Consider the following 25059-nt stretch of genomic DNA (forward strand, 5'->3'; position numbering starts at 1 on the left):
CCGGCTACATGACACTGCACCTGCCGCCGGCCCGAGCTTTTCCCACCCTACTCCATTCTGCAAAAAGCGCGCCGCTGGTCGTGTGCCCACAGGCCACCACCCGCCCACCCGCGTCTACCCGCTGCGCTTGTTCGAGCCCGTGTCGTTCCCACACCACAATTTTGGCTTCTTCCTGCCATTCATGGGACAAATGATGCAACAATGCATGCGGAATCTGGGAATGATTGTTACAGTACAACAAATGCTGGGGGAGGGGGAGAGGGAATGGGCAAGGGGTACGCCGTCCGTAGTCCATGCAAAAAAGGACGCCACACAACCACCATCGAGACCTTGCTTGTGTGCCCTATTCTTGAAAGTACGAGTCGAACATGGGCTCGTGGCGGAGCCTCGAGTCACGCACGACGCCGTAGACATGCAAGAACAACCGGGGGAAGCGGGACGTAAAGTAGTTGAGGAAACCGGCCGGTAGTGTCCCAAAGTGGCGTTGGGCGCTGAGGTCGAGGTCCTGGTAATGGTGTTTTTTGTTGCGCATGGCTCGTAACAAGTCGCGGACAGTGTTGCCCTTGTACTTGCGGTATTTGCCGAGACTGCTGGTGAAGACCCGGTCCATGCGCCCGTACCAGTCTCGTGTGACGACCGACTGGGCGTCCGTCTCGAGAAGAACCAGAGTGGACTCGGGCGGGTCGTTCTCCATAATTTCGAAGCGGTCCGAGGCGTCACACAGGAAGGCCAGTCGCTTGCCAGGGTTCCAGAACAAGGGGTGGATGAGACATTCGGACGTGTCCGGTCGCTCAGAGGGCTCCGTGGAGAGGAGGCTGCCTATCAAGTGCTGGGCCTCGACACCTTCCTCGCCCAGGATGCTGAGCATGGACATGTTGACAGCGTCACCCTTGACAATGTTCGACTCGCGGTTGTAAGTCTCGCCAAATGGATGTTCGCCGTTCATGAGTACCCAGAAGTACAGGCAGCCAAGGGCAAAGAGGTCGACTGCCTTTGTGAGGCGGGCACGGGGTGGGCCCTTGACCTTTTCGCCGTCGACGAGCTCGGTGAGGTCGACGAGTGAACCCGTCGACGAGGCCGTGCTGCCCGAAGAGCCACACGACAGGACAGGGTCGAAGCCCTCGTTGAGCTTGACCTGTCCACGAATACACTCGGGTGCACGCCAGCCCAGCGAGCCGGCGAGATTGTTGGCCGTGGGCGCAAACGACGACTGGCCCTGCTCGAGTCGTCGGGCGAGGCCGAAGTCAGACACGAGCATGCGCAAGCCATCCGCGCCCTTGGACACGAGGACGTTTTGTGGTTTGATATCGCGGTGGATAATCTTCATGCCGTGCAGGTGCTTGAGACCCGCAGTGATTTGTTGCAACGCCTTTTTGTGATCGAGCGCGGTGGCCAGCTCCATGTGACGATCGGGCGCCTCGATGAGATCGGCGAGCGATGCTTGGCAGAGATCCAGTGCGATGTAGAGGAAGTTGTCTCTCCGTTCCTGGCAGTAGTCTGGGAAAGATTAGCACGATCGCCCTGGTGTTTGTTTGTGTGAGTGAGTGTGTGTGTGTACTCACATCGAATCACGTTGGGGTGGTCATCACTGGCTTGCAGGAGCTTGACCTCTTGGCTCGCCAAACGAACGAAATCGGATAAGAGACGCTTGACGGCCACAGGGCGGCCGCCCCACGTTCCCTTGAGGACAACCGTGCCGTGCGAACCAAATCCAATCACAGTGTCTGAAATGGCGAGGCGCTCCTGCTGGTCGTGGTCGTGGACCGAGATGGACGATGGGTTGCGCGGCAGATCGGGCAGAGGCTTCTCGACCTTGCGCTCCTCCGATTTGCTGCGCTCATCGGATGTCGAGCTCATGCCGTCATTCTCGGCGTCGTCGCCATCACCGTCGCCATCGCCGTCCGCCTCGTCGCGGTCAAGCTCAGGGCCGACCGAGTTGCGGCGCTTTTTCTTACCACGGACACGGCGACGCGTCGACTTCTTCTTGGGAGTGTCAGAGTTGCCGCCGTTTGAGCCCGTGTCAGGAAGGGCCTCAAAGCGCACGGTGGGTGTAGCGGCCCGCTTCTCGTCGTCCAGCGACAGTGGTGTAAGGAGAGCGCTTTGGTCCGTCAGAGGCTTCTCTGCAGCCGCGGCCTTGGTAGCCTTGGTGAATGCCCATCGGTAGACAGCAATACCAGTGACCACCACGCCTACGGCCTCTGCGGCCATGATCCACCACCAACGGCGGTGCTCGTCCTCGCGCTGTCGGATGAGCAGGTCGAGCTGCGCCTCGGTAGACTCGGGTGCAGAGATCCTGACACTCTCCTCCTTGGGAGGGTCGAGGAGGCGCTGCTCTCGGGCGTGGCGTTCCAGGGGACCAAGACCCCCATTGGCGGGCAAGAGGTCGTCTGAGGTTGGGAGCTCGTCGGAAAGGATGAACGTGCCGTTGATCTTGGTAACTGGGTTGGGAGGATGGTCAAACACCTTGACCAAGGGGTACGAGCTCGACGACTGCGCAAACAAAAGTGGGCGTGGGTCCGCCGCAGCGGGGGGAATCTTTTCAGACGAGTTGTCGTCTGAGGAAGGCACGGGCGGCAACGTGGGGAGAAAGTCGACCTTGCCAATGTAGGTGGAGGGCGACTTGGCTGCACCAAGGAGTGCCGGATGGTGTGCAGGAAGACTGGGGAACAGGTCCTTTACTGCAGGTGCGCGGGGTTGAGGGAGAATAACCGCCGTGTTTGAAGCCGGAGAAAGAGGAATCACCACATCGTAAACTGCAACACTGCTAAATTAGTCACACAGCTCTGTGGGGTGGCGGTAATGAAGGCCAGAAAGAAAACTCACCCCACGGAATCAAGCGCCGAGTACCATTTCTGGCCCACACCTTCTTGCACACCGATAGCCTCGCCCTTTGATCCCAGCTCCACACGAATGCGCTTACCCTCGCCCCAGTTTTGGGCTCCGGTACGCGACCAGTATTGGGCCAGGGCGCGGTCATAGCTGTTGGGAGTGTAGGTGGAGTAGGTAATCTCCTGGACGCTCTTGGTCTTTGCAGCCGCGAGGGTGGCGGTGGCCGAGTAATAGTCGACCGTGGTGGGTGGGGTGGTGATCACAAGTGAATAGTCGGTGCGGCCAACAAACAAGATCTCGCTGTTGGGTCGGCCCTCGAGGTCGTCGAGGGGGTCCGACTGGCACACCCCTGGAGACGAGAGTTTCTCCATGGGGTTGTGCGTTGAGAAACAGTCGAGTCGCTCTCCAGTGCGCAAATCCAGTGTGATCAACGACGTATGCTTGGTTCCAGTGAAGATACGGTTGGGGGACTGGGGAAAGGTGAATGGGGAGAGGTCGATACTGGTAGAACAAGTCAGCTACTGCGGCGTAGCAGCCCCTAGCTTCTGCATTGTACCCACAGTTGTTCGATTGAGAAGGGAAGCTTGCGAACTTTGGGCGAGCCTGGCTGTTCCTCGTTTTCCTCGTAGACGTAGAGGCTACCGCTCAGAGGCTCGACAACGTACTGGACGTCCTCTGGCCTGCCATGCACTTTGCCTCCGACCAAGGGTTGAACGCCATCACGAAGGGTCCAACGGACGTCACCGCTCTCGCGGTCAACGGCATGGAGGGCACCATCGATGCTAGAGACGAGGACAAACGGGAGGATGTCGACCTCGTAGTCCTCCTCTGGCTCTGGGGTATTGAAAGCTGGTGGGGTGGTAGGCAAGGACGACGGACCCCGGCTGAGAGCCCTGGAGGGGTAACCGACACCGAAAAACGGTGCAGGTGAAGGAGACGGGTCTGGGTAACCGCGAGCGGCGATGGAGAGGAGGAGGGGGATGAGTAACCAGGCGAGTATGTAGGGTGGTAGCATTGTGCGAGTAGAATAGTAAGGTCGGTAGGCAAAGGACGACGGGTGGTGCTAAAGGCGGCGGCGCGAGCACCCAGCGCGCATCGCTAGCTGCTCGTGCGTTGCGATTTCGGGGTGGGGAGAGGTGATGAGGCTTGAGCGGGGTGCTGCTGTTGAAGAGCCAACTGCTGCGCGCGATCCTGGCACCGATGCCTAGAGGGTGGTGGGTGTGTGAAGAGCGATGAGGAGGAGTGTGAGAGTGATGGGGGACGCGTACGGGCGAGAGCGTTTTTCACGGCTGTGCCGGGGAGGAATGATGGGTGGGGAGAAGGAAGGAAGCCAAAGGTACGGCCAGGCTGAAGCGCTTTGTGGGTGAAAGAAATGGCCCGCCAGGCTCTCGTCGTACGCCCAAGCGTGTGCAAGCGTGTGCAAGCGGCCAGGCCCCCCAGCTCTGGCGCTCTGGCAGCGCTACCGAACGCTTACCGGGTTCACATCCAGTGGGACATATGTCCATATACGTGTGTTTAAATACCCACACGCTGGAGCCACTGATACCGCCTCTCGGCCCCGCATTTATAAAAGGGGAGGCCTGTTTAAACACAGTGACAATACGGACATGGTCTCAATCTCCATTTTGAAAGCCAAATCTTGAACGGAAATCTGCTCTTGAACACAAAACCGCCTACACAACCACAACCACCCAACCACCACACCCACCCCACGCACAATGTCCTCGAATCCAAGGGGAACCAAGCGCTCTGCCGACTCGGCTCCCGAGGGCGGCCACAAGTTCAAGTCTTCCAAGCCCGCCTTCAACAAGGGCGGTGACAAGCCTTCGTTCAACAAGGGTGGCAAGCCTTCGTTCAACAAGGGCGGCAAGCCTGCGTTCAACAACTACAAGGGCAAGGCTCCCGCGCACCACCAGGGCGGCAACAAGCCGTTTGGCAAGAAGCCCTTTACTCCCAAGGAGGATGCCGAGCCCCCCGTGGCCCGCCGTAAGCGTCCTGTGACCCAGGGCGGAGGCGAGGACGACGCCATGTCCGTTGACGAGGACGAGGGTGACGACATGGGCGGCGACGACATGGACGTGGATGGCGGCGACGAGCAGGGTGTCGGCGGCGACATGGAGAAGAGGCCCAAGATGTCCAAGGAGGAACGCGCGGCCTTGCACGCCGCCAACCCTCACCGCACGTCGCTGTTGCCGAGCCACGCCCTCCTCACCAACACTCTCCTGCCCCTGTGGGAGACTGCTCGCCAGACTGAGATGCCCAAGGAGGAGCGCAAGAAGGCGATCGCAGAGCTGTACGAGGCCGTCAAGGGCCATGCCCTCGAGATTTCGCGCGGACACAAGGGTGGTCGTATTCTCCAGACTGTAAGTTACAAAGTTACTGGGTTACCGTGTTACTTCAGGAGCTGACGGACCAGATTGTCAAGTACGGTGGCAAGGAGGAGCGTCTTGGTGTGGCGATGGAGCTTGAGCCTCAGTGGCGCGACATGATGGAGTCCAAGTACTCCAAGTTCCTCATGGGCAAGCTCATCCGCTACTGCCCTACCATCCGCCCCCTCCTCATCCCCCACATTGCTGGCCGCCTCCCCCAGCTCCTGTTCCACGCCCACGCCATCGACCCCATTGCCGACTTTTACGACCTGTGGGCCTCGGCCAAGGAGCGCCGCATGCTCGTCCGCGGTTTCTACCCTCGCGAGGTTGCCCTCTTTGACGGTGGCAAGGAGACTGGCGACGTTGTCGGTCTCGAGGGTACCCTCGAGGCTACTGGCGAGGCCAGCCGCGCCCGTGTCCTCGAGGCCGTTGAGAAGACTGTTCTCGACGTCTTCAACGCTACCCAGAAGACTGCGCTTGCCCAGTCCATCTTCCACCGCCTTGTCTCCGAGTACCTCACCTGCACCTACCGCTTCCTTGACGCCGCTACTGCCGAGGCCAAGAAGAACGAGCTCTTGGCAGCTTCGCTCGAGTCGCTGCCCGAGATTGTCCACACCAAGGACGGTTCGGCGGTTGTCCGCGAGCTCATTGTCCGTGGCAACGCCAAGGACCGTAAGCAGATTCTCCAGCACCTCCGCAAGCACATTGAGGCCATGTGCAAGGACGCCGACGCCCAGATGGTCCTCTTCACCGCCTTTGACTGTGTTGACGACACCAAGCTCATGGGCAAGGCGTTTGTTGCCGACATTGTCGGCCTGGCGCCCACCCTCGCCTTTGACAAGAACGGTCGTCGTGCCCTCCTGTACCTCCTCACCCCCACGGCCTCGAGGCACTTTATGCCCTCGACCCTCACCGCCCTCGCTGCCGCTGCCCAGGGCGCCCGCGACGCCGGCACTTCCAAGAAGGACCCCGCCGTCCGTCGCAAGGAGATTCTCACCGCCGCCTCGGTTGGTCTCCTCGAGTTTGTCGCTGAGAAGGCTACAGAGCTCGTCGCCGACCCCGGAGCCGGCCTCATGGTCCAGGAGATCATGCTCTCGGCCGAGGGCGACAAGGCCGCCGCCGTCGCTGCGCTCGCCACCCCCCTTGCGGCCCCGTACACCGCCGACGGCACCCACCCGCTCGAGCTGGCCCACGCCACCCGCACGTACAAGACCCTCCTGTCCGGCGGCCACTTCAACATGTCCACCAAGACCGTCGTCGTCGCCGACGCGGCGCTGTCGCCGCTCTTCGCTTCGGCCGTGTGGAACACCGTCTCGTCCGACGACGCCGGCGGTGCCACCAACGCCATCAAGCTCGCTGCTGCCGCGCCGTTTGTCGCTGTCGAGCTCCTCGAGGCCCTGAAACGCTCCGCCTCGGCCTCGACCGAGTTTGCCGCTGCCAAAAAGGTCCTCTCGTCGGCCGACGCCCGCGACACCATTGCCCAGAGCGAGATGAAGGGCGCCAACGTCCTCGCTGAGCGTATTGCCGCTCTCTAGAAAAAAAGCACATCAGGTGGTCTGATCATATCGTTTAGTGTGTCGTGTCTGGATCCTGTACAACATGCATTCTGCTAGGTTTTGAATAGAAAGAGCGGCCATGGGCAAGTGCCACTGACGGCTAGCGATTGACGACTGGGGGACGTTTGATGTGACCCAGCTGTTCCACCGCGCCCAGGCTGCTTCTCCAATGCCGAGCTTTCGGTGTCGGCGATCCACAAAGCCGTCTCCATGGGGAAGGTTGACGTCAGAGTGTAGATCCATCTGCAGCAGCGTCATTTACGGACGAACATTCCATCGAATCATGCCCCCAGCTTCTTCCCCCAGCACCCTTCCACCCGTGTCATAACTGTACAACAATGCATATGCCTAATTTAATGACATTTTATGGTAAAGAACTGCTCTCCTTCTTCCATTTTCACACACGATTATGCGCTCCTCCTGGCCTGGTTTTACACGCGCGCGCGCTCTCGTCGAGATATCTTGAACAAAAAAAAAGTCTTGCTGCTGCTCCTTCCTCCTCGTCTTGCTTCTCTCTTCTTCTTTACTTGACATGGTACGTCGCGACGTTGGAGGGCCGTACGGGCCTCGAGCTCGAGTGGATCCTGCGCGCGGTCGGGCTGACGTCTTGTTCCTTGACGCCAAACTCCTCCACCGAGATGGGCGGTGCGTTCTCGGGCCGCTTCTTGAGCTCGCCACGGAGCATGACGCCCAGGCCCTTTGCGCCGCGGCCGACGGTGAGGAACTGGTCGACGGGCGGGGACGGCTGCGTGTGCAGGCGCGCGAGCGTCTTGTGCCACCGCAGCTGCTGGGTGAGCTGCGACAGCAGGGCGGACGCGGGCGGGCCGCACAGGGTGCGCGTGGTGATCGGGTCGAGGATGATGGGCTCGCCTTCCTTGGGGCGCGCAAAGGTGCAGCGCTGCAGCGTGTCGGCAAACTTGGGCACAGCGTGGAGCATGAGCTTGGAGTGGTATGGGCATCTGCGGAGGGGGGCGTGGCGTCAGTCACATGTGTCTTGTCCACTACTGCGGAGGCTGCACGGCCCGGACCTGGAGCGCCCGCCGCCGTCGGGCGTAGCGGGGCTACCAGGCCGACGCAATTGTGTGTTGTTACTCACGGCATGTTGACGTCCATGACGGGGTTGGCAATGGTGAGGGTCTGGAGACGGTCGATCAGCTGTTCGACAGCCATGTACGTTCCCGTGACGATGAGGACGCGGCTGCTGTTGATGATGCCGGCCTCGGCCCACTCGCCGTTGCCCTCCACCTCCCATTCACGCTGGAGCGAGTGCACCTCGTCGAGGATGAGCTGCATCACGCGACGGCGACGTTCAGGCTCGTCGTCTTCGCACGCCAGTGGGTCCTCGAATGGCACAAAGTGTGCTGGCGACGACAGCGAGTGGTAGTGCCTTGCGCTGAGGGCCGTAGTGAGGAAGCGCTGGGGAGGGTGGTTGGGTGGCGAGGCCGGCAGGGAGGCGTACATCCTTGCGAGCCGGATGCCGCTGGGCAGGTCAAGACGCCCAGTGGCGACGAGAGCGGTGAGAGTGCCAATGAATCCATGGCCAGCGAGGTAGGTGGTGCCCTCGGGAAGAAGTGATGTGTGGCCGGAGCGTTCCTAACAAACCCCGAGTCAGTTTGTCGTCTCGGTCAAAAGTCGGCTGGGCGTCCCACACTCACCTGCTCGGATGCCAGGATGGCGATGGAAGAGCTCAGAATGAACGCGGCAGTGACGTCGGCGCGAGCCATCAGTTCGTCCTGGTGGGTCAGTACAACGATGGTGAACACACTACCCACAAGTGACCTTCCCTCAACCCAACCACGGAGCCAACCGCGGATTCCATGTCCGCCGCCGCCCTGGAGGAGCGCGCCTGCAAACTCCTCCATGCCGTCGTCCCAGTAACCCATAGTTGCGTCGGGGGTGCAGAGGGCTTCACTGGCCTGCTCCCAGACCTGAAGCGAGGATGGTGTGGGGCTCTGTGGAGTGTGGGGGTAGCTGCCCTGTGGTGGGTCGTCAGTGGTGCTCAATGTGCGTCATGTGAGTGGACGCTGCGATACCAGCGGCCATGAAAACGGTGTACTAACAAGACCGGGGAGGATGAGGGCTCGCCTTGGAGGGGTGCCATGGTGGGGTGTGAGTGGGGAAGCCCTCTTGAGCCATGACAACCAGTCGGTGTTGTTTGCCGCAGTGGACGCGGCGCGATACTCTTGTCTCTTGCCCCTTGGGTCGGCCGGGGGCTGGGGGAAGAGCTGGGCTGAGAAGTTGCGCTGTTGCTGATGCTGCTGCTGCTGCAGCAGGACGCGCTGCCTCAGCGGCTGGGATGATGGGGCAGGCACTCTGGGCCGCATGGTGGTGAGACGAGATGTGGGAGCTGGTAGGTGATGGTGCAGTGCAAGTTGTGGAGGAAGATGTGCTGGAAAGATGTGGTGGGTGTGGAGAGATGTGTTGTGGGCGGCGGCGGCAACGACGGGCGGACCGGGGCGCGGCGGACGGTAATCCGGTTAACGGTTATGGGTACGTCGTTTTGGAGCCGGGGAGACAGAGAGGTACGTTGTAATGGTCACGAGAGCAATTGTCACTCTCACTGCTGTTTCTCTTTCTCTTTCTACCCACGGCACCCCGTGTTGTCCGCGTTGTCCGACGACCACGGCCCACAGCGCCAGAGCGCGTCTTTGGTGGGACCAAAGGTGGAACCCACATCCTCTTGTCGACTCGAAATGCTCTCCCTCATTGTCCTGTGCACCATCTGTGACCGGTGCTTTCGGACTCGGCGGAATTAACCCGCAACCGTCAGGACGCCCTGTGCCTCCATATCATCCGCCGCCAGCAATCCCACGGGCACCTCCGCGTCTCTCCACAGCTACCCGCCGGCCGCCGTGAGCACACGCCGCACACACGGAGCGGGGCACCCATCCGGCCTCTCCGGTGCACCACAGCCGTCGTCGTCGTCGTCGTCTCTCCCCCGTCCGTCCATTCCCTCACCCGAGTTTCCTGTCCCCACAACAAACCCCTGTCATGGACCTCATCAAATTCAAGGTGTAAGCCTTGCTCTTTATGTTACGTACACTGACACCTAGCACCGGCGTCGTGCAGGTGCGTTTGCATTGTGCAGTGGTAGCGGTGGCGAGCAAGCGGGGGAGTCTGCGGCGTTCACAGCATGGGGGGCTCGTTTAACCCGCGGCAGCTCCACTGACTGTCCACCGACACGCAAAAGACCCGCTCTGGCCGCCGGGGCCGGGAAATTTGGAAACAAAACAAAACGATAACAATGCCTCTGGCGTGTTGCATGTTACAAAGAAGTGGGACCGGCTGACGCCTAACGCTCAGGGCGTGTGCTTCCGGTACTACACCCAGAAAGAGTGAGCAGAAACCTGCATGTGGCGCGCGTAGCTCGAGAGTCCGCGGCCGCCGGCATCCGGAGGCGTTGATCAAATGTGGTAGTCACCATCTGTCCACTTTTTTGATGGTCCGCTCCGGAATGTCCCGCCCGCCCCAACACACCTTCCGTGAAGCGAACAAGACTCGTGTGATCTGTGTTCGTTTGGTAGTCCTCTTGGCTCTGGGGCAGGTGGACAGCTCTCGTTCGGCCATCTCCAACTTCTGGAGGGACATGGTCCATGGAGACAATATAGCCGACGACCCGCGCGGACTTTGATCCGCCGTCCACTCCCGCCGTTCCTGTGGACGGAGATAACCTGTCGCCGTCGTCGCGTGTTGCGCGCGTTGTCGTTTAAAGGCCGCACCGACGCTCATGACTATCCTGCATGACCCCAGACCCCAGGCCCCAGACTCATGACCACACCATTGCCCTTGCCTTGCTTCCCAACTACAATTGTGTCCCGCGGAGCTTCTGCTAATGGACCCAGGGCGACAAGGCTGGGGATCCGCGGGTGGTGCCACAACCACCCAGACGAGAGCGTCGAGGGCGTCGCCCTCGGTCACCCGGAAGAGATTGCAAAGTTGTGAGTGTGTGGCAATGGAAGGAGGTCGCAGCACGTGGGCGTATAGCTACGGCACACACCTGTGTTGGTGCATCGGCGCCTCTCATCGCCTCTGTGGGAGTGAGGCGGCACTGCCACCAGCACTGCCCACCGCCGCCGCCGCCACCACGGCTGGGACCTTGGATCCCGTTAGATCTGACACGTTGGTTTTCCAGTAAAGTCTTCCTCTGGCGAGGACCACCATCCGCCGAGGTGTCCAAGGTCGTGATTGACGAGACTAAGGATGTGGATGTAGCAAGTGGGGAAGTAACGAGGCTCGACTTGGCACCGAAATTCGAGATTCGCAGGTTCCGTAGATAGGGCAGTACAGTGTGCGGTGCTGAGAGGAAGGACTGCGGCGCGTTTAGTTGGTTGAGACTGGGGAAGAGTAAACATAGAGAGACGCCGAGCTGTATGTAGTGTAGTAGGGGTGGACAGGTGGCAGTGTACTGTACCGATTAACGGACGTTTATGCGTGATTTAAAACACCGATGCACATGTTAGCTTCATCCACCCGGCTAGTCCACTAGCGTCTTATCGCCGTTGAGGTAATTTTTGACAGTTGTTGCTGGGTTCTTGGAACACATGAAGAAGCCATACATAACCTGTATCTCTGCGACAAATGAATGTCCTTGGTCGCATTTGAGTTTGCTTTACATTTCATGGGACATGTCTTTTTCCCCACTGAATGACTCGTCGCCTCGTCCAACAACATACCATGACGGCCTTTGCTATCGAGTTAAATCTTCGTAGAAGAGACTATCCCAGATGACCCCCGTGATCCGTGATATGTAGCAATGTTGGACAAATGGTGCATCTACTGCGGACAAGTCGAATACCCCACAAACCATTTTCAGCGCCACTCCACCAGCTCCATGCTCCGAAGATGCCAACTCCACCCCATCTGCCATTTTCCTGCCCAACCACACACCCCAAACCTCCAAAAGCATAGTCCAAGGATGCAGAAGATACTCCGGATGCATCCCATGCCCTCAGACAGCCTGTAGAGGGCCCAAAAACTTCCTGACGGAGAATCGAACTCCGATCTCCCGCGAGTTGTAGTGACAAGCGAGCATACTCACCGTTATACGATCAAGAAGGTGATATACGTTTTCTGGGTGCATTCACGTTTATATAGCCTTGTGAGCGAGGACAGCTGCTTGGTCTGCTATGCAGCGGCCGTGCACGATAAGAGGGGCGGCTCCGACAGTTTACAGAAAGGCAAAAAGTCGGTCTGGACCATCGGTAGTGAAAAAAAAAGGAGCGGCAGTCGCCGCACGGCGTTTGAGTTACCGCACCGTCAATTAGATCGCGACCAGGACGTGCATTTACGTGTGACTACGAGGAGTGTGTACGTGCTCGCTAAGGGCGATTGAGACACAGAGCAGAAGTGGAACAGGAGGAATGAAGTGGAACCAGAGGAATAAGTGAGTGTCCGGGGCGGGATGTTCATTTGTCCAGCTGACTGCCACTGTACCACTGTCTCCTTCCGCACATCAATGTTCGTGTGCTCCAATCGCTAGAGGGCCTACAGGCTCCACCTGACGGCATGCCTACATCTAACCAGCTAGCGTGGGTCCATTCCATAAACGGCCTTGGAAAGAAGGCCGAAACCCGGCACGGCGATCCCACGTCCGACCACAGAGCTTAAGATTTGCGCTACACGTGCCCGCCGATGCCACAGGCCACAAGGTACTGCCACCATTGCTACCATGTGCACCACCACTTGCTCTCTGTTTGTCAGAATGCGCACAGGACACAGGACACGGCATTCCAAACGGTAAAGGGACTGGGACCAGGTCAAGGGTGGTCTGTGGCCAGTAATCTCGGACAACCGGGGCACGATGTTGGCTGCCAGCCTCCCGCACGTCCGAATTCGTCGGTATCCCATGTCATTCGCTTCGCCGGATTCGATGATGGGCTGCCGCATCAGCGGGCACGGCGATGGACACATGATGCCAAGCCTCCTTCAGACTCCGCTGACGAGCAAAAATAGCAACAATGGCGCCCACCGGTGGGCTGAAAATCAAAAAAGTCGGCGCAACATCAATCGCAGAGCCATGCTCGTGTGAGCACGTTCTGGGTTTGCTGTTGCAGGCGGGCAGCCTCGTAGGCTGCGCGAGCCGCCGGAAGAGAGTCGTCTTGGCGCGCAACGCATATAGACCCGCCATGGGCCACGGGCGTGTCGGGTCTCTGCTGGTCCCTGAGGGGATGTGTCCGGCATCAGGCATTGCGGGGGGGCGGGAGGAGGGTTTTTCTTTGAGGGCGATAATACTCTGGCCTCTGGCCTCTGGAAAAACCGCGAGATATGGGTGGGACGGGCAGCACAAACGTGCTTGACGAGGGAAAACACAAAGCGTGAGGCCGCGAGGACCGTGAGGACCGTGCAACCGTGCGTCCGAGCTTGTCTGTTCATGTGTTTTCTCGGTGCCCCCGCGGGCCCATCTAACCTCGTTTGAACCGTAGTGTGTGCACGGCGGTCCGGATGGCAAGGGATGGACATTGCGCGCGCTTTCTTCCCTGGGCACAGGTGGACGTTGCGGACCGCATCGAGCAGAACGCGCAGAGCCGTTTCGCAGCACCCCTTGCTGCGAGATTGTTGATGCATAGTGCTGGGTGTTCCTAACGAACACCACCACCCCCGCCTGCACCACCACAAACCGCGCGCACGCGGCATTCTAGGCACACCCCCGGCGCCAGAGACAGAAGGGCCAGACGACTCCGATCTCAGGGAGTGACAACCATACGATTTCTACCCAAAGCGGAACCAGATTATGTGGCGAGTTCACGAACGTGCGATAATCGCATCGAATCCTCACGCGGTGGCACTCCCACTCCACAGTCGCTTGCCTGGAGACCGCCTTGGAGCCCATGCTCGACCCCAGCATGCTCCCAGTAAACACGCGGGCCGTGCGGCCAGGCCGTGAGAAACGCAAACGTGTCTGGAACTACGACCTCTCGCTCGTCAGCAGAGGTCCGGGCTCGCCGTGGCGGTACGGGTGCCAGAGAGAGGAGGTAGCATATGCTCTCGCTTGTTGCTTGCGGCCGGTCAGTCTGTCCTGGATTTCCCGCCTGCTAGCAGCAAGGCAAGAAGAGCGCCCCCTTGCCCCCCGAGTATCAGTAGTATATAGACAAGCGGCGGTACGGTGCAAAGAGAAGACCCAGCCTCTCCCCCCCCCTCTCTCCTCTCTCAACAATGTCCGCCATCGACACTCCTGTCGCTGAGAAGACCCAGTACCAGGGCACCAACGCGGCCTCCAGCGCCGCTGAGCGTCGCCGCGCTGCCCTCTCCGAAATTGACGAGGCCAAGTTCTCCTGGTTCCACGCCAAGGCCTGTATCGTCGCGGGTGAGTGCCAAGCCCGCAATGCCCAGTGGCGGTCTTTGCCAAGGCAAAGTGATACCTTCCGACACGGTTGCCGCACACACGTTGTGTCGAGACACACTGTCTGTCACTTGGACGCGTATCTATCATCTGGGTCAGACGAGCGACCATGCGATAGAATGGACGATCGGGAGGGTGCCTGAGTCCGCGGTGGTGGCACACACTTCTGTCTTGGTCACCGTCGCGACTCTGCTATTTTCGGTCACCATACGCGGTGCCTCCCATCTTGCCTTGAAACCATGACTGACACCTTCACCAGGCGTGGGCTTCTTCACTGATGCCTACGACATTTTCGGTATCTCGCTTGCCGCCACCATGATTGGTTACGTTTACCACCAGGGTGGCTCCAACACTGCCAACCAGGACCTTGGTATCAAGGTCGCTCACTCCATCGGCACTTTCTTCGGTCAGCTCCTCTTCGGTTTCCTTGCCGACCACGTTGGTCGCAAGAAGATGTACGGTGTTGAGCTCATGATCATTATTGGTGAGTGTGGCACTTTGTTTCGACGTGTTGTTTTTTTGTGGCTAACATGTATCCAGTCGGCACTGTCGGCCAGGCTGTTGCCGGCCAGGCTCCCGCCATTTCTATTTACGGTGTCATCATCTTCTGGCGTTTCGTGATGGGTATGGGTATCGGTGGTGACTACGTGAGTTGAAGCCAGTCGCGATTGTTGCTGACCCCCCTCTCAGCCCCTCTCCGCCGTCATCACCTCCGAGTTCGCCGCCCGCCGCATCCGTGGCCGCATGATGGCCGCCGTCTTCTCCGCCCAGGGCTGGGGAAACCTTGCCTGTGCCATTGTCTCCGTCTGCGCCGTCACTGGCTTCAAGAAGCAGATCCTCGAGCAGCCCCTTACCAACCTCAAGGCTATCGACCAGTGCTGGCGTACCGTTATCGGTGTCGGCTGTGTTCCCGCCACCATCGCTCTTTACTTCCGTCTTACCATCCCCGAGACTCCCCGTTACACCATGGACGTCGAGCGCAACATCAAGCAGGCCTCGCAGGACGTCGACACCTACCTTACCACCGGCACCTACGTCGTTGACCCCATCAACAACCACGAGCGCGCCGAGCTCCCCAAGGCTTCGTGGTCCGACTTTATCCGCCACTTCTCCCAGTGGAAGAACGGCAAGGTCCTCTTCGGTACCGCCTACTCGTGGTTCGCCCTCGACATTGCCTTCTACGGTCTCGGTCTCAACTCGGCCACCATCCTCAAGACCATCGGTTTCGGCAGCTACACCGCCGGCGCCAACAAGAACATCAACATGTGGCAGACCATGTTCAACACCTCGGTCGGTAACATTATTCTTGCCGTCGGCGGTCTCATCCCCGGCTACTACTTCTCCATGGCCTTCGTCGACAGCTGGGGACGTCGCCCCATCCAGCTCATGGGTTTCGCCCTTCTCACCATCATCTTCGTCTGCATGGGCTTTGGCTACAACGCCATGGAGTCCACCGACGCCGGCAAGAAGGCCTTTGTCTTCCTCTACTGCATGGCCAACTTCTTCCAGAACTTCGGTCCCAACACCACCACTTTCATCATTCCCGGTGAGGCCTTCCCCACCCGTTACCGTTCGACCGCCCACGGTATCTCGGCTGCCTCGGGCAAGCTCGGTGCCATTGTCGCCCAGGTCGGCTTCTCCCGTCTTATCAACATTGGCGGTACCGGCAAGTTCCTCCCCCACATGTAAGTCGATTGGCGGAAGCAGGTCCAGAGGTGGAGGTGTGTGGCGGGCACCAAAAAAAAAAAAAAAAAAGATCGGCAATAATTGTCGAGTGCCACTTTTGCCCTTCCTCCATCCTCTGGTCCTACTGGACCTTCCAAACGTCTCTTCTTCGCGTGTATCGTGCTGACAGCCCTTCTGCCTGGAAATTTTTGCTCTCTTCATGCTTACGGGCCTCATCACCACCTTCTTCTGCACTCCTGAGACCAAGGGCCTCACCCTCGAGGAGCTTTCGCAGGAGGACCAGGACAACTTTGTCCGTGGCTCCAACGTTGGCGTCCGTGGCTCGGCCGACTCGGCTGAGACTGCTTGAACGCCCCCATTTCTTCTTACGTAGACTCCTTTATGGATGGATAATAATTTTACTCTTTCTCCCATGCGCGGTGCCAGGAGGCTAACAGAATGTCTAACGATGTCTGCTGGACATGGTTTGTTTATCAATTTCATGGCCCTTTTAAAAGTGGCGTGGAGCTGCTTGCCTACTCCAGCTGCAAGGACCAGGACGGCAATGGATATCAAAATTGTATCCCCCTGGCCCCTGGAAAAAAGTGGTACTGGATATTCAATTGCAAGGTCTTTAACATTATCAGGGCCTGTTCATCCATGACCGGTTCACAGCAAACCTCAGCAGTTCACATCAGCGTTTGTTATTTCCGCCTGGGGACTTTAGCGTGCACGACTGTGTGCATTGATTGATCGGAAAGTGCTACAGGTCTATATACAGTATGCATGATGTCACAGAGTGCTACATAACTGTGTGCAAGTGAAGGGTACTCGCGATTATGTTGGGATGCAGGGCTGACCAAAGCACCTCGGCAGATAGCTCGGTGCTGGCAGAACCAGTCAGCGGCGTCCGCAGCGGTGACAGAGAGGGGGGGGGGTCAACGTACGAGGTCCTGGAGCACGCGGCTCATGCGGGCCTTGACGGGACCGTACTTGAAGTGAACACGGATGGCGTTGTACGTACGGCTCTTGAGAACGGCGTGGAGGTTCTTGAGGTCGATACCTCCGTCCTTGATGATTTGACTGAGACGTTCGTCAGTTGTGACCTTGCGATGTGGGAGGCACTTACCGCGCGGCGCGCTTCTCGTCCTTGGCCCTCCAGAAGCGTTTCTGCTTCTTGACTTCAGCCTCGTCGCCAGCGATTAGGCGGAGGCAGTAGCGGCGCGCGAGGGCGAGCACGACGCGACGCGAGCGGCCGAAGCCGTCTGCGTCCGAGACCTGGACTAGGTATATGTCAGCCAGAGAGTCCCACAAGCCCACTGTTCAACACTTACAGAGCTTGGTGGCAAATGCGTCGGCAATCTCCTGGCCGCCGTAGGCGCCACGGCCAAGGACCAGGTCTCACTGGTCCTGGAGAGTGTCGATGGCAAAGCCCTGGTACGTCAGCGACCTCAACAACTCGCTGGCTTACGTCGAGCGCCTGGCCGAGCCAGTCCTCGAGACGGCGGACTTGTGTGCCGTCACGAAGGAACTGGCCGATGGGGTTGGTGACATCGTAGGTGAAGGAGCCGTTGCCATTGGCGAACAAGCAGTGCTCAAACAGGTCCTCCATAACTGCAACAGTGTCAGTTCATATGGTGAGGCTGCGCCACCGGGGGGATGTGAAGCACGATGGGACACCTAGCGATAGCACTCACTCTGCTTAAAACGGGCGCCAGCTGCAGCGCGGCGAGGGTAAAAGGAGCTTTGGTTTGTGTTGACCGTCTTGGGGTCCCCGAGAACGGACCAGGTACCGGTGGCGATGACTGTTGTCAGTGCACGTTGCAACACAAGCGTCAACTCACCGCTCGCAAGGCCAATGAACTGGATCACAGCAGTGCGGCCTGTCACGCGCTTGGCGCCGTTCTTCTCGGCGTTGGCGACCTTGGCCTCGGCCTCGAGACGGTCCTCGGACCAACCAAGAACCTTGCAAAGGGTTAGGTCTGAGCGAACACTACCAAGACACTTACATCCATGACGCCGGCGAGAGATGTGCACCGGGCAACGTGCTGGGTAGGCGACAGTTTTCCGCCGTTGCTGTTGCGGGCGCCATCTGGGGAGTCAGATCGCCATCCCCTGTCGCCCATCCTCCTTTAACAGTACTCACCAATGGCGCGCTCGCCGATGACGATGGGGGCAGACTCGAAGTTGCTGAGCGCCGCGAAGGAGGTGGCGGGGCGGTGACGGCGGACGTAGGCTTCGACGCGACCGAGGTGTGAGAGGTCGGGGAATGCGATTCCTGAGGTCAGTGGTGCCACAACCAAGTCCGCTCACCAATAACAACCAGAACGAGCATCCAGGTCGGGCCAGTGGTGCCCATGGGTTGGTCCATAAACAGACTGTTTGGCGTTAGTTGGGACTGAAAAGAGGACAAGACCTGCAACCTCACCGCATGCGGTCCACCTCGTTCTCGAGGCCCATGCACTTGGTCTGGAGTTGGCCATCGAGGCGGACAGCGAGGACGGATGTCGCGACCTGCCTCTCAGCGTTGAATAAGCGGACAGAGTACGCCGTGTTGGGGCACTTGGCCAGCTCGCGAGTGAACTGGGTGGTGGTGATTGCGTCAATGGCAGAACGGCAAGTGCTGCAGTGTCAGCAAGTTGTGGCCATGACAAGCAAGGAAGGTGGGGAGTGGTACTCACACGCCGGTGACAAAAACGGAAGACATTGTGGGTTGTTATTGTTGTTGTTGATATGAGTGTCGAAGAGGAGAGGGGGTGGTTGGGGGTGAATGTCAAGAACCAAGAGCCAGTGGCGAGTGGCTATATGTGACCGGTGGGAGGCAGGAGAAGCATGTGCACAGCATGCACAGGAGAAGCGTGCGCTGGAAGAGCAGCGCGGGGGGCTGTGCGTGTGACGAGTTGACTCATGCTGCACAGAGATCGCCACGGGCTGGTGCGCTGGTGTGACAAGGGGGTGTGGAGCACGAAGAAGGAAGGTCAGTGCTGATCAGTGGGTGACTGTGTGTCCCCCGAGGAAACAAGAACAGTTGGAGGCGTTCACAATATCACTCACTTCTCATCAACTTCTCGATCGACGACCCCTTCAGCATGGCTCTCAACGACAGACCTCCCTTCAAGAGACATGCCAGGGACCCAGAGAACGTACGACGAAAGGGCAGTGAGGGGAATGCCGTCGCTGACACGACCCAGAGGGGCGAAAGCCCTCCCCGAAGGAAGCCAACGGCTCCACTCTCCCGCGCCCAGGCGGTGAGGACGCGTGCCGGCTCCAAACTGACCATCCAGCTCATCAGACAGCGCAAGATGGCCCAGGCGAATGCGAATGGCGGCCAGACCACCAGCTGCAGCAGCTCTGGTCCCACCACGGGGGGTGCAAGCAAGGGTATGTTGGGTTGGTGTCACTCAGGTCTGGTCTGACGCCCACAGCCAACGACAAGGACCCTACCGCCACCAGCAAGGACGGCGGCTCCAAGACGGACCCATAAAGCATCCCAAAGCATCCACACCCACCTTGGCACTTGTCGCCGCTAGCAACCTTGCCCTGCAACAAGCTTTACCATTAACAAGAGATGCCATCTACTGCCTGTACAACGGCGCCCTCTCCACATACTCGTCGTATTCGTCACTGTCTTCCTCCTCTTCACTGTCCTCGTCCTCCTCCTCCTCACTGTCCTCGTCCTCCTGATCGTCGTCCTCGTCATACTCGGGCACAATGTCGCGTCGTGGCGGGGCAGACACCGGCTGGTGCACAAAACTCTCGTCGTCGCTCTCCTCTTCCTCTTCCTCTTCCTCACTCTCTTCTTCCGAGTTGAGGAAGTCGTCGAGGTCGCGGAATTTGGCACGTGCCTGTGGAACAGAGCCCGCAGGCGACGAACCCATTGGCGAGGCAATCCGCGGGGTGCTGCTGGAGATGTTGCGCGGCACCGCGGTTTGAGGAGGCGCAGCAGCGTACGTGGCTGGCGATGGAGAAGGTGCGTGCTTGACCTGTTCTTCCTCTTGCGAGTCCCGGAGAGTCGAGTCGGTCGGGTCGTCAGTCCACTCGGGAAGAGCTACGTATGCGCCGAGCCTTTTGTGTGTGATACGCGACATGGAGCCCACGCCAAATTCGGCCTGCTCCAAGGCCACAGCATCGCTCGTCACTGTGCGATGGCCAAGGAGAACGACCTTGACCTGCTCGCGACGGAGTGTCACACCACCGACGTCCTCGTCATCTGCCTGTTCGTCGCCGATCTTCTCTTCGCGCACACCGCGGAGCAAGGCCGCAAGGAAACGCGCACGGTCGCGCACGTCATAGTCGCTGTCGTAACGCGCAAGAGTGAAGAGGTACTGGGAGAGGGCTCCGAGTTTTGCCACTGAGGGTGAGAGGACGAGCAACTGACTCGCAAGAGTGAGAACCTGGAGCTTGGCGGCAGCCTCCTCGTTGACGAAACCCTTGATACCTTTGCGCAAAACGTCGGGAACCCACGGTGCCACACCGTCCCACTTGAGGCCCATTGTGGTGTCGGGCGAGTCGTCGGCAGCAAACTGGCCCACGAGCCAAAAGACACTGGCTCGGGCACTGGCGTTGGTAATGTTGTCCAGCTGCTTGGCAAGACGGGCAACAAGGCGCTGTGGAGAAGACAGGGAAACGCCCTTGAGGATGACGTCCTTGAGGACAATCACGGCCTGGGCGACAAGCGAGCTTCGCGGGCTCTTGAGGAGCCTCATGAGAGCGCGGAGACCAGACTCGGCCACGGCAGGCTGGGTGCGCACACAGTGCCCGATAGCGCGCACTGCCTCCTCGGCGACCTTTTCGTCTGGGAGGTTGACATAGTGCTTAAACTCGCGGATAGAGGCGGCGGCATTATCGGCAGAGACGAGAGCGATCAGGCTGCGCAGCTTGGCATGCTTGATAACGGACGAATCGGCGGCGTGGAGGAAGAAGCTCGAATGGCGGGAAGTAAAGAGCCACTGGGCCATCAGCACACGGAACGGACGTCTGTACTCACGGGACGCTCCTCGGCCATTGCAGCAATCACCTCCCAGGTCAAGGAAGTCACCTCGTCCGAGCCAGTCGGGTCTGAACCGGCGGTGCCAGCGAGGCGGAGAATAGGGGCCACGAGCAGCTCCTGGCCAACAGCAGTGTGGCCAGCAGGCGCCAAGTTGTAGTACATGGTGGCGGTACCAACAACGACAGCAGCGTTGCGGGACTGAAGGAGGGGCTTGGCGTGGTCGAGAAGCATAGCCAGGTCGACGTCCAGGCCCTCAAAGTCGTCTTCCTCCTGGGCACCATTCTGATCCTTGGGAGCAGGTGCAGCACTGCCAGCACCGTCAGGCTTCTCAAGCATGGCGCGAGCGTAGCGGGTGAGAACGTCGAGGACGACGACCTGTCCCCACTCGTCGGCATCACCCATGAGCCTACAGATGTGGCGATAGTATGGGTGCAGCAGGTCGAGTCGGTCGGGGCAAATCTCCGAGAAGGCAGTTAGAGTCGCGCCCAAGGTGAGCGGGGATGGCGAGGCTATGAGGGTCTGCAGCAGAGGAATAAGCTCGGGGAGAGTGGTCGAGTCCATCCTAGGGTAGGTTAGTTCATTTCAGTGAGAGGCACCTACTCGTACACCTTTGCCAGGCCGCCAGCGACTGTCTTGCGAACCCAGGGGTTGCGATCGTTGACGAGCTTCTTGAGCCCGAGCATGACGATGCCTTGTCGGTCAGGTACTGCACTCAACTTTGGCAGACTCACCTTGGATAATGGGAAGACGGATAGAAGTCAGGACCCTCAAGGACATGGAACGGATCAGAGGAGACGAATCGGACAGGTCCTTTTGGAAAGTATTGATAGAGAGCAGCAGCAGGTCCGAGTTGGTCGCCGCATAACGGAGGAGATAGATGTACACGAGCTTGCGAATCTCGATGCTGCCAGAGACGACGTTCTTGACAACCTGGGCAAAGAAGCCCTCCATGTTGCGACCTTTGCTCATGGCGGCAATGATACGCTTCATGCCCTCGAGACGTTCGCTGTCGGCGCGCGATTCGAGGAGCGTGGACACTTCGAGTACCTTGTCCTCGGACGCGTCAAAGTAGCCGGCACTCCCTGAGCCGCCGCTGCCAGCCAGCAGGCTCAGGTCGCGCGTCGTCTCTTGAAAGTTCTCCTTTAGCCTCTGCCCAAGTCGGTTGATCATGGTGGGCGAGGGGAGGAGGGGAGGGGGGGTATAGGGGGTGGGTGGGTTGAAAGTGAACACGACCGCGTACAGCAGCCTCCCTTGTCGATCGTCATTTGGAGCCTGACACCGTGAGCCTAACACTATTGTAATTATTAGAAACGAGTTTTAAATCTGATTACAACTTTCACAAACAACCGGTCCTAATCCCAACAATGCTCCCAAGAGTGCGGAACGCGAACACTCAACTTGATGTTGTTCACCATCCTCCATCACTCCCAAGAGCCTCGGGGGTCTCGGCAACACTCGCCAAACCCAATCCCGAGACAAAGTTGGACCTCGTCGACCTCTCGTGACACCAACTCCCTCCCCGGAGCCCCTCCCCACAGCTCAAAAGCACGACCGGTCAGGATCACTTCCTCTGACGGTGGCGCCTTCCCCCGACATGTCTGATCCCAACGCCATGGACGTTGATGCGTCCACGTCGTCCATTGTCCAGCAGGTCTCGACCTCAATCGAAATCTCAGAACCGTCCGGCTCTGGTCATCCCGGCAATGGCGAAGTGATTCGCATTGACAGCGTTGCCGTGACAATGGAGGTTGACGAGCCTTCCTCCACCCCGCAGCCTGCAAATGGTACCCCGGTTGCTCCGCTTGCTTCCATCACATCGTCACACGTTCCGCCCAATGGCCAGGCAACGCCTCCTACCGACTCTTCAGCTATTACGAATGGAACGAATGCGTACACCACCTATTACACGGTCACTGGCGAGGACGGCAAAGCACCGCAGCGTATGGTCCGCACGGGATATGTGTACGACCCCCTCATGATGCTCCACTGCCAGGACGGCTACATGCCCACACCCGACAATGTCGTCGACTCTGGTGAAGGTCATCCCGAGGAGCCTATGCGTATCAAGCGCATCTTCACCAACCTCAAGGACCATGGCCTCATTCGCCGTATGAAGCAGATCGAGGGCAAGGAAGTCACGTACGACCAGGTCCGCCTGGTGCACAGCGAGGACCAGTGGCTCAAGGTGCAGGGCACAGAAAGTGGGTTCCAACACTGCGCCGGGGCTAACTGTCAGCCATGAACGACGAGTATATCCAGGAGACAAAACAGTACTATGAGCAGCTCTCGCTCTATGTCTGTCGCGAGACTGCCCACTGTGCCCGTCTTTCATGTGGCGGTGTCATTGAGGCGTGTGCGTCGGTGTGCAAGGGCGAGGTTCGCAACGCTTTTGCCATTGTCCGTCCTCCCGGCCACCACGCCGAGCCGGACGAGCACATGGGTTTCTGCTTTTACAACAATGTCGCCGTCGCTACCCGCGAGATCCAGCGCCTTGGCTTGGCCAAAAAGGTCCTCATTCTTGACTGGTGAGCTGCGAGTGGAAAGGTTGTCGCTGATAGACAGGGATGTCCACCACGGCAACGGTACCCAGCGCGCGTTCTGGAACGACCCCAATGTGCTGTACATGTCAATCCACCGCCACGACGGTGGCCGCTTCTACCCCACCAGCGACTTTGGAGCCCTCGACATGGTCGGCGAGGGCCCTGGCGAGGGCAAGTCGGTCAACATTCCTTGGCCGTCTGGTGGCTTTGGCGATGCCGACTACATTTACGCTTTCCAGCGTGTCGTGATGCCTATCGCTTACGAGTTTGCACCCGACCTCGTCATCAGTGAGCTCTGGCGAGCCCTGCGTACCCCCAGCTGACAACCAGTCTCGGCCGGCTTTGACGCCGCTCAAGGTGACCAGCTCGGAGCCTGCAACGTTACCCCTGCTGGCTATGGGCACATGACTCACATGCTCTGTGCCCTTGCTGGCGGCAAGGTTGTGGTTGCTCTTGAGGGCGGCTACAACTTGAAAGCCATTTCGGATTCGGCCCTTGCCGTTGCACAAGTCCTCCTCGGCGAGACTCCCGCCGAGATTGGCCACCTCGAGGCTAGCGAAGCTGCCACTGAAGTCATGTACCAGGTCGCCAAAGTGCAGTCTAAATACTGGAAGAGCATCGACGTCAAGGCGTGTGAACCGCCCGAGGTTGGAGCCGACGAGAACATTTCGCCTGTCATCCCAATCCCCGATATTCTCAAGGTGTACCGCTCGCATCACCTGTTCAACAAGTACCAGCTCTTCCAGATCCCCCTCGCTAGCGAAGAGCTGGAGGAGTCGTACGGTGGCCAGGTTCTGTGCAACGAGAAGGTGTACGAGGCCGGCAACAGCGGCGTACTGGTCGTCTTTGTCCACGACTTTGGCAACTTGCGAGTGGAGACGGACGGCATTGCGACCACCGACATTCACATGGCCAACAGCTACTTGCTGGACACGACAGACACTGTCCTCAACTGGGTTACGAAGAATAACTGGAACGTTATCGATGTCAACGTCCTGCGCCAGTTACCGACTACCTTTGCAAAGGTGAGGATGGTACACATGGAGCGGATAACTGACCTGTACAGGACAAGCCCAAGATGGTTTCCAACAACGGTGACAAGCTCGATGGCCAGCTTTTACGCTACCTCTGGGACAACTACATTGAGTGAGTCGTCGAAGGCTTTGCATTCGATAAATCGCTGACACTACAAGGCTGTCCGAGGCTGAGAATGTCGTCTTCATTGGCCACGGCACTGGTTGTGCAGCCGTCATGGAGCTTATCAATAACCGCGACGTCGAGGACAAGGTCAAGGCCGTTGTGCAGGTCGCCGGCCTGCACTCGCTGGTGCGCGTCGACCCGCACAACGAGTCGAGGAGGAACTGGTTCCGCCAGTCGAACCGCATCTATGTCCCCTCTGTGCACCCCCTCCTCAGTGAGGAGAGGTTGCACCGTCGTCTTGGTGGCCAGATCCACACCTCGGAAAAGGCAAAGGTCGTCGACCTGCTCAATGACGTTCTGCCCCAGATCCAAAAGTTTGTCCAGTCCAAGCTTCCGGATGTTGCGACAGCTGCCCAAGCCAACGGCCAACTGAACGGAAGCGCAGCACCCGTTGTGGTGGAGGCGTAGGTGCTGTAGACGAGAATGACCCCCATATACCCTAGGCGTGAACGACATGACTTGTAGCATTGCGATGATATGCATGGGAGATGAATGCAGACGAGCGGGTGTGCCACAGGCCACGGGGCAACTGAATCGGATCTATCTGTGTCAGGGTCCGCAGCCCAGCGGT

At 59.1% G+C, this 25059-nt stretch overlaps 9 protein-coding genes and 1 non-coding gene across 10 annotated transcripts; 5 read left to right on the forward strand and 5 right to left on the reverse strand.

Annotated features, from left to right (window-relative positions):
* Positions 1 to 343: 343 nt before the first annotated feature.
* On the reverse strand, positions 344 to 3844 carry IRE1 (bifunctional endoribonuclease/protein kinase ire1; the record flags this gene model as incomplete). Its single annotated transcript, XM_028622557.1, has 4 exons — positions 344 to 1497; positions 1563 to 2761; positions 2824 to 3330; positions 3390 to 3844. 4 exons carry the CDS (start codon positions 3842 to 3844, stop codon positions 344 to 346), a joined length of 3315 nt encoding a protein of 1104 aa, XP_028477449.1.
* Positions 3845 to 4547: 703 nt separating this feature from the next.
* PUF6 (pumilio domain member 6) lies at positions 4548 to 6733 on the forward strand (the record flags this gene model as incomplete). The annotated part of the gene is made up of 2 exons (XM_028622558.1): positions 4548 to 5192; positions 5246 to 6733. The coding sequence occupies 2 exons, from the start codon at positions 4548 to 4550 to the stop codon at positions 6731 to 6733; spliced, it is 2133 nt and encodes a 710-aa protein (XP_028477450.1).
* Positions 6734 to 7277: 544 nt separating this feature from the next.
* EHS24_007185 (uncharacterized protein) lies at positions 7278 to 9078 on the reverse strand (the record flags this gene model as incomplete). Its single annotated transcript, XM_028622559.1, has 5 exons — positions 7278 to 7713; positions 7851 to 8347; positions 8410 to 8487; positions 8527 to 8730; positions 8815 to 9078. The coding sequence occupies 5 exons, from the start codon at positions 9076 to 9078 to the stop codon at positions 7278 to 7280; spliced, it is 1479 nt and encodes a 492-aa protein (XP_028477451.1).
* Positions 9079 to 9745: 667 nt separating this feature from the next.
* EHS24_007186 (uncharacterized protein) lies at positions 9746 to 11031 on the forward strand (the record flags this gene model as incomplete). Its single annotated transcript, XM_028622560.1, has 5 exons — positions 9746 to 9768; positions 9808 to 9823; positions 10058 to 10089; positions 10597 to 10692; positions 10887 to 11031. 5 exons carry the CDS (start codon positions 9746 to 9748, stop codon positions 11029 to 11031), a joined length of 312 nt encoding a protein of 103 aa, XP_028477452.1.
* A 698-nt stretch (positions 11032 to 11729) lies between these two features.
* Positions 11730 to 11809, reverse strand: EHS24_007187. The gene has a single exon. It is a non-coding gene; the product is annotated as a tRNA-Asp (tRNA).
* Positions 11810 to 13906: 2097 nt separating this feature from the next.
* On the forward strand, positions 13907 to 16128 carry PHO84 (Inorganic phosphate transporter pho84; the record flags this gene model as incomplete). Its single annotated transcript, XM_028622561.1, has 6 exons — positions 13907 to 14057; positions 14353 to 14577; positions 14634 to 14740; positions 14784 to 15778; positions 15869 to 15938; positions 16021 to 16128. 6 exons carry the CDS (start codon positions 13907 to 13909, stop codon positions 16126 to 16128), a joined length of 1656 nt encoding a protein of 551 aa, XP_028477453.1.
* Positions 16129 to 16696: 568 nt separating this feature from the next.
* Positions 16697 to 18465, reverse strand: EHS24_007189 (uncharacterized protein; the record flags this gene model as incomplete). Its single annotated transcript, XM_028622562.1, has 11 exons — positions 16697 to 16841; positions 16888 to 17041; positions 17093 to 17123; positions 17230 to 17372; positions 17456 to 17563; positions 17603 to 17723; positions 17768 to 17850; positions 17905 to 18036; positions 18072 to 18136; positions 18187 to 18381; positions 18440 to 18465. The coding sequence occupies 11 exons, from the start codon at positions 18463 to 18465 to the stop codon at positions 16697 to 16699; spliced, it is 1203 nt and encodes a 400-aa protein (XP_028477454.1).
* Positions 18466 to 18847: 382 nt separating this feature from the next.
* EHS24_007190 (uncharacterized protein) lies at positions 18848 to 19242 on the forward strand (the record flags this gene model as incomplete). Its single annotated transcript, XM_028622563.1, has 4 exons — positions 18848 to 18901; positions 18950 to 19006; positions 19043 to 19139; positions 19184 to 19242. 4 exons carry the CDS (start codon positions 18848 to 18850, stop codon positions 19240 to 19242), a joined length of 267 nt encoding a protein of 88 aa, XP_028477455.1.
* A 91-nt stretch (positions 19243 to 19333) lies between these two features.
* APL6 (AP-3 complex subunit beta) lies at positions 19334 to 21918 on the reverse strand (the record flags this gene model as incomplete). Its single annotated transcript, XM_028622564.1, has 4 exons — positions 19334 to 20707; positions 20746 to 21310; positions 21349 to 21439; positions 21480 to 21918. 4 exons carry the CDS (start codon positions 21916 to 21918, stop codon positions 19334 to 19336), a joined length of 2469 nt encoding a protein of 822 aa, XP_028477456.1.
* Positions 21919 to 22342: 424 nt separating this feature from the next.
* Positions 22343 to 24896, forward strand: HDA1 (Histone deacetylase hda1; the record flags this gene model as incomplete). The annotated part of the gene is made up of 7 exons (XM_028622565.1): positions 22343 to 22887; positions 22940 to 22949; positions 23008 to 23273; positions 23311 to 23576; positions 23619 to 24313; positions 24355 to 24434; positions 24482 to 24896. The coding sequence occupies 7 exons, from the start codon at positions 22343 to 22345 to the stop codon at positions 24894 to 24896; spliced, it is 2277 nt and encodes a 758-aa protein (XP_028477457.1).
* Positions 24897 to 25059: the final 163 nt, after the last annotated feature.

This window comes from Apiotrichum porosum (genome assembly GCF_003942205.1).
Source record: "Apiotrichum porosum strain DSM 27194 chromosome Unknown scaffold_4, whole genome shotgun sequence".
In the NCBI taxonomy this organism is placed as follows: Eukaryota; Fungi; Basidiomycota; class Tremellomycetes; order Trichosporonales; family Trichosporonaceae; genus Apiotrichum; species Apiotrichum porosum.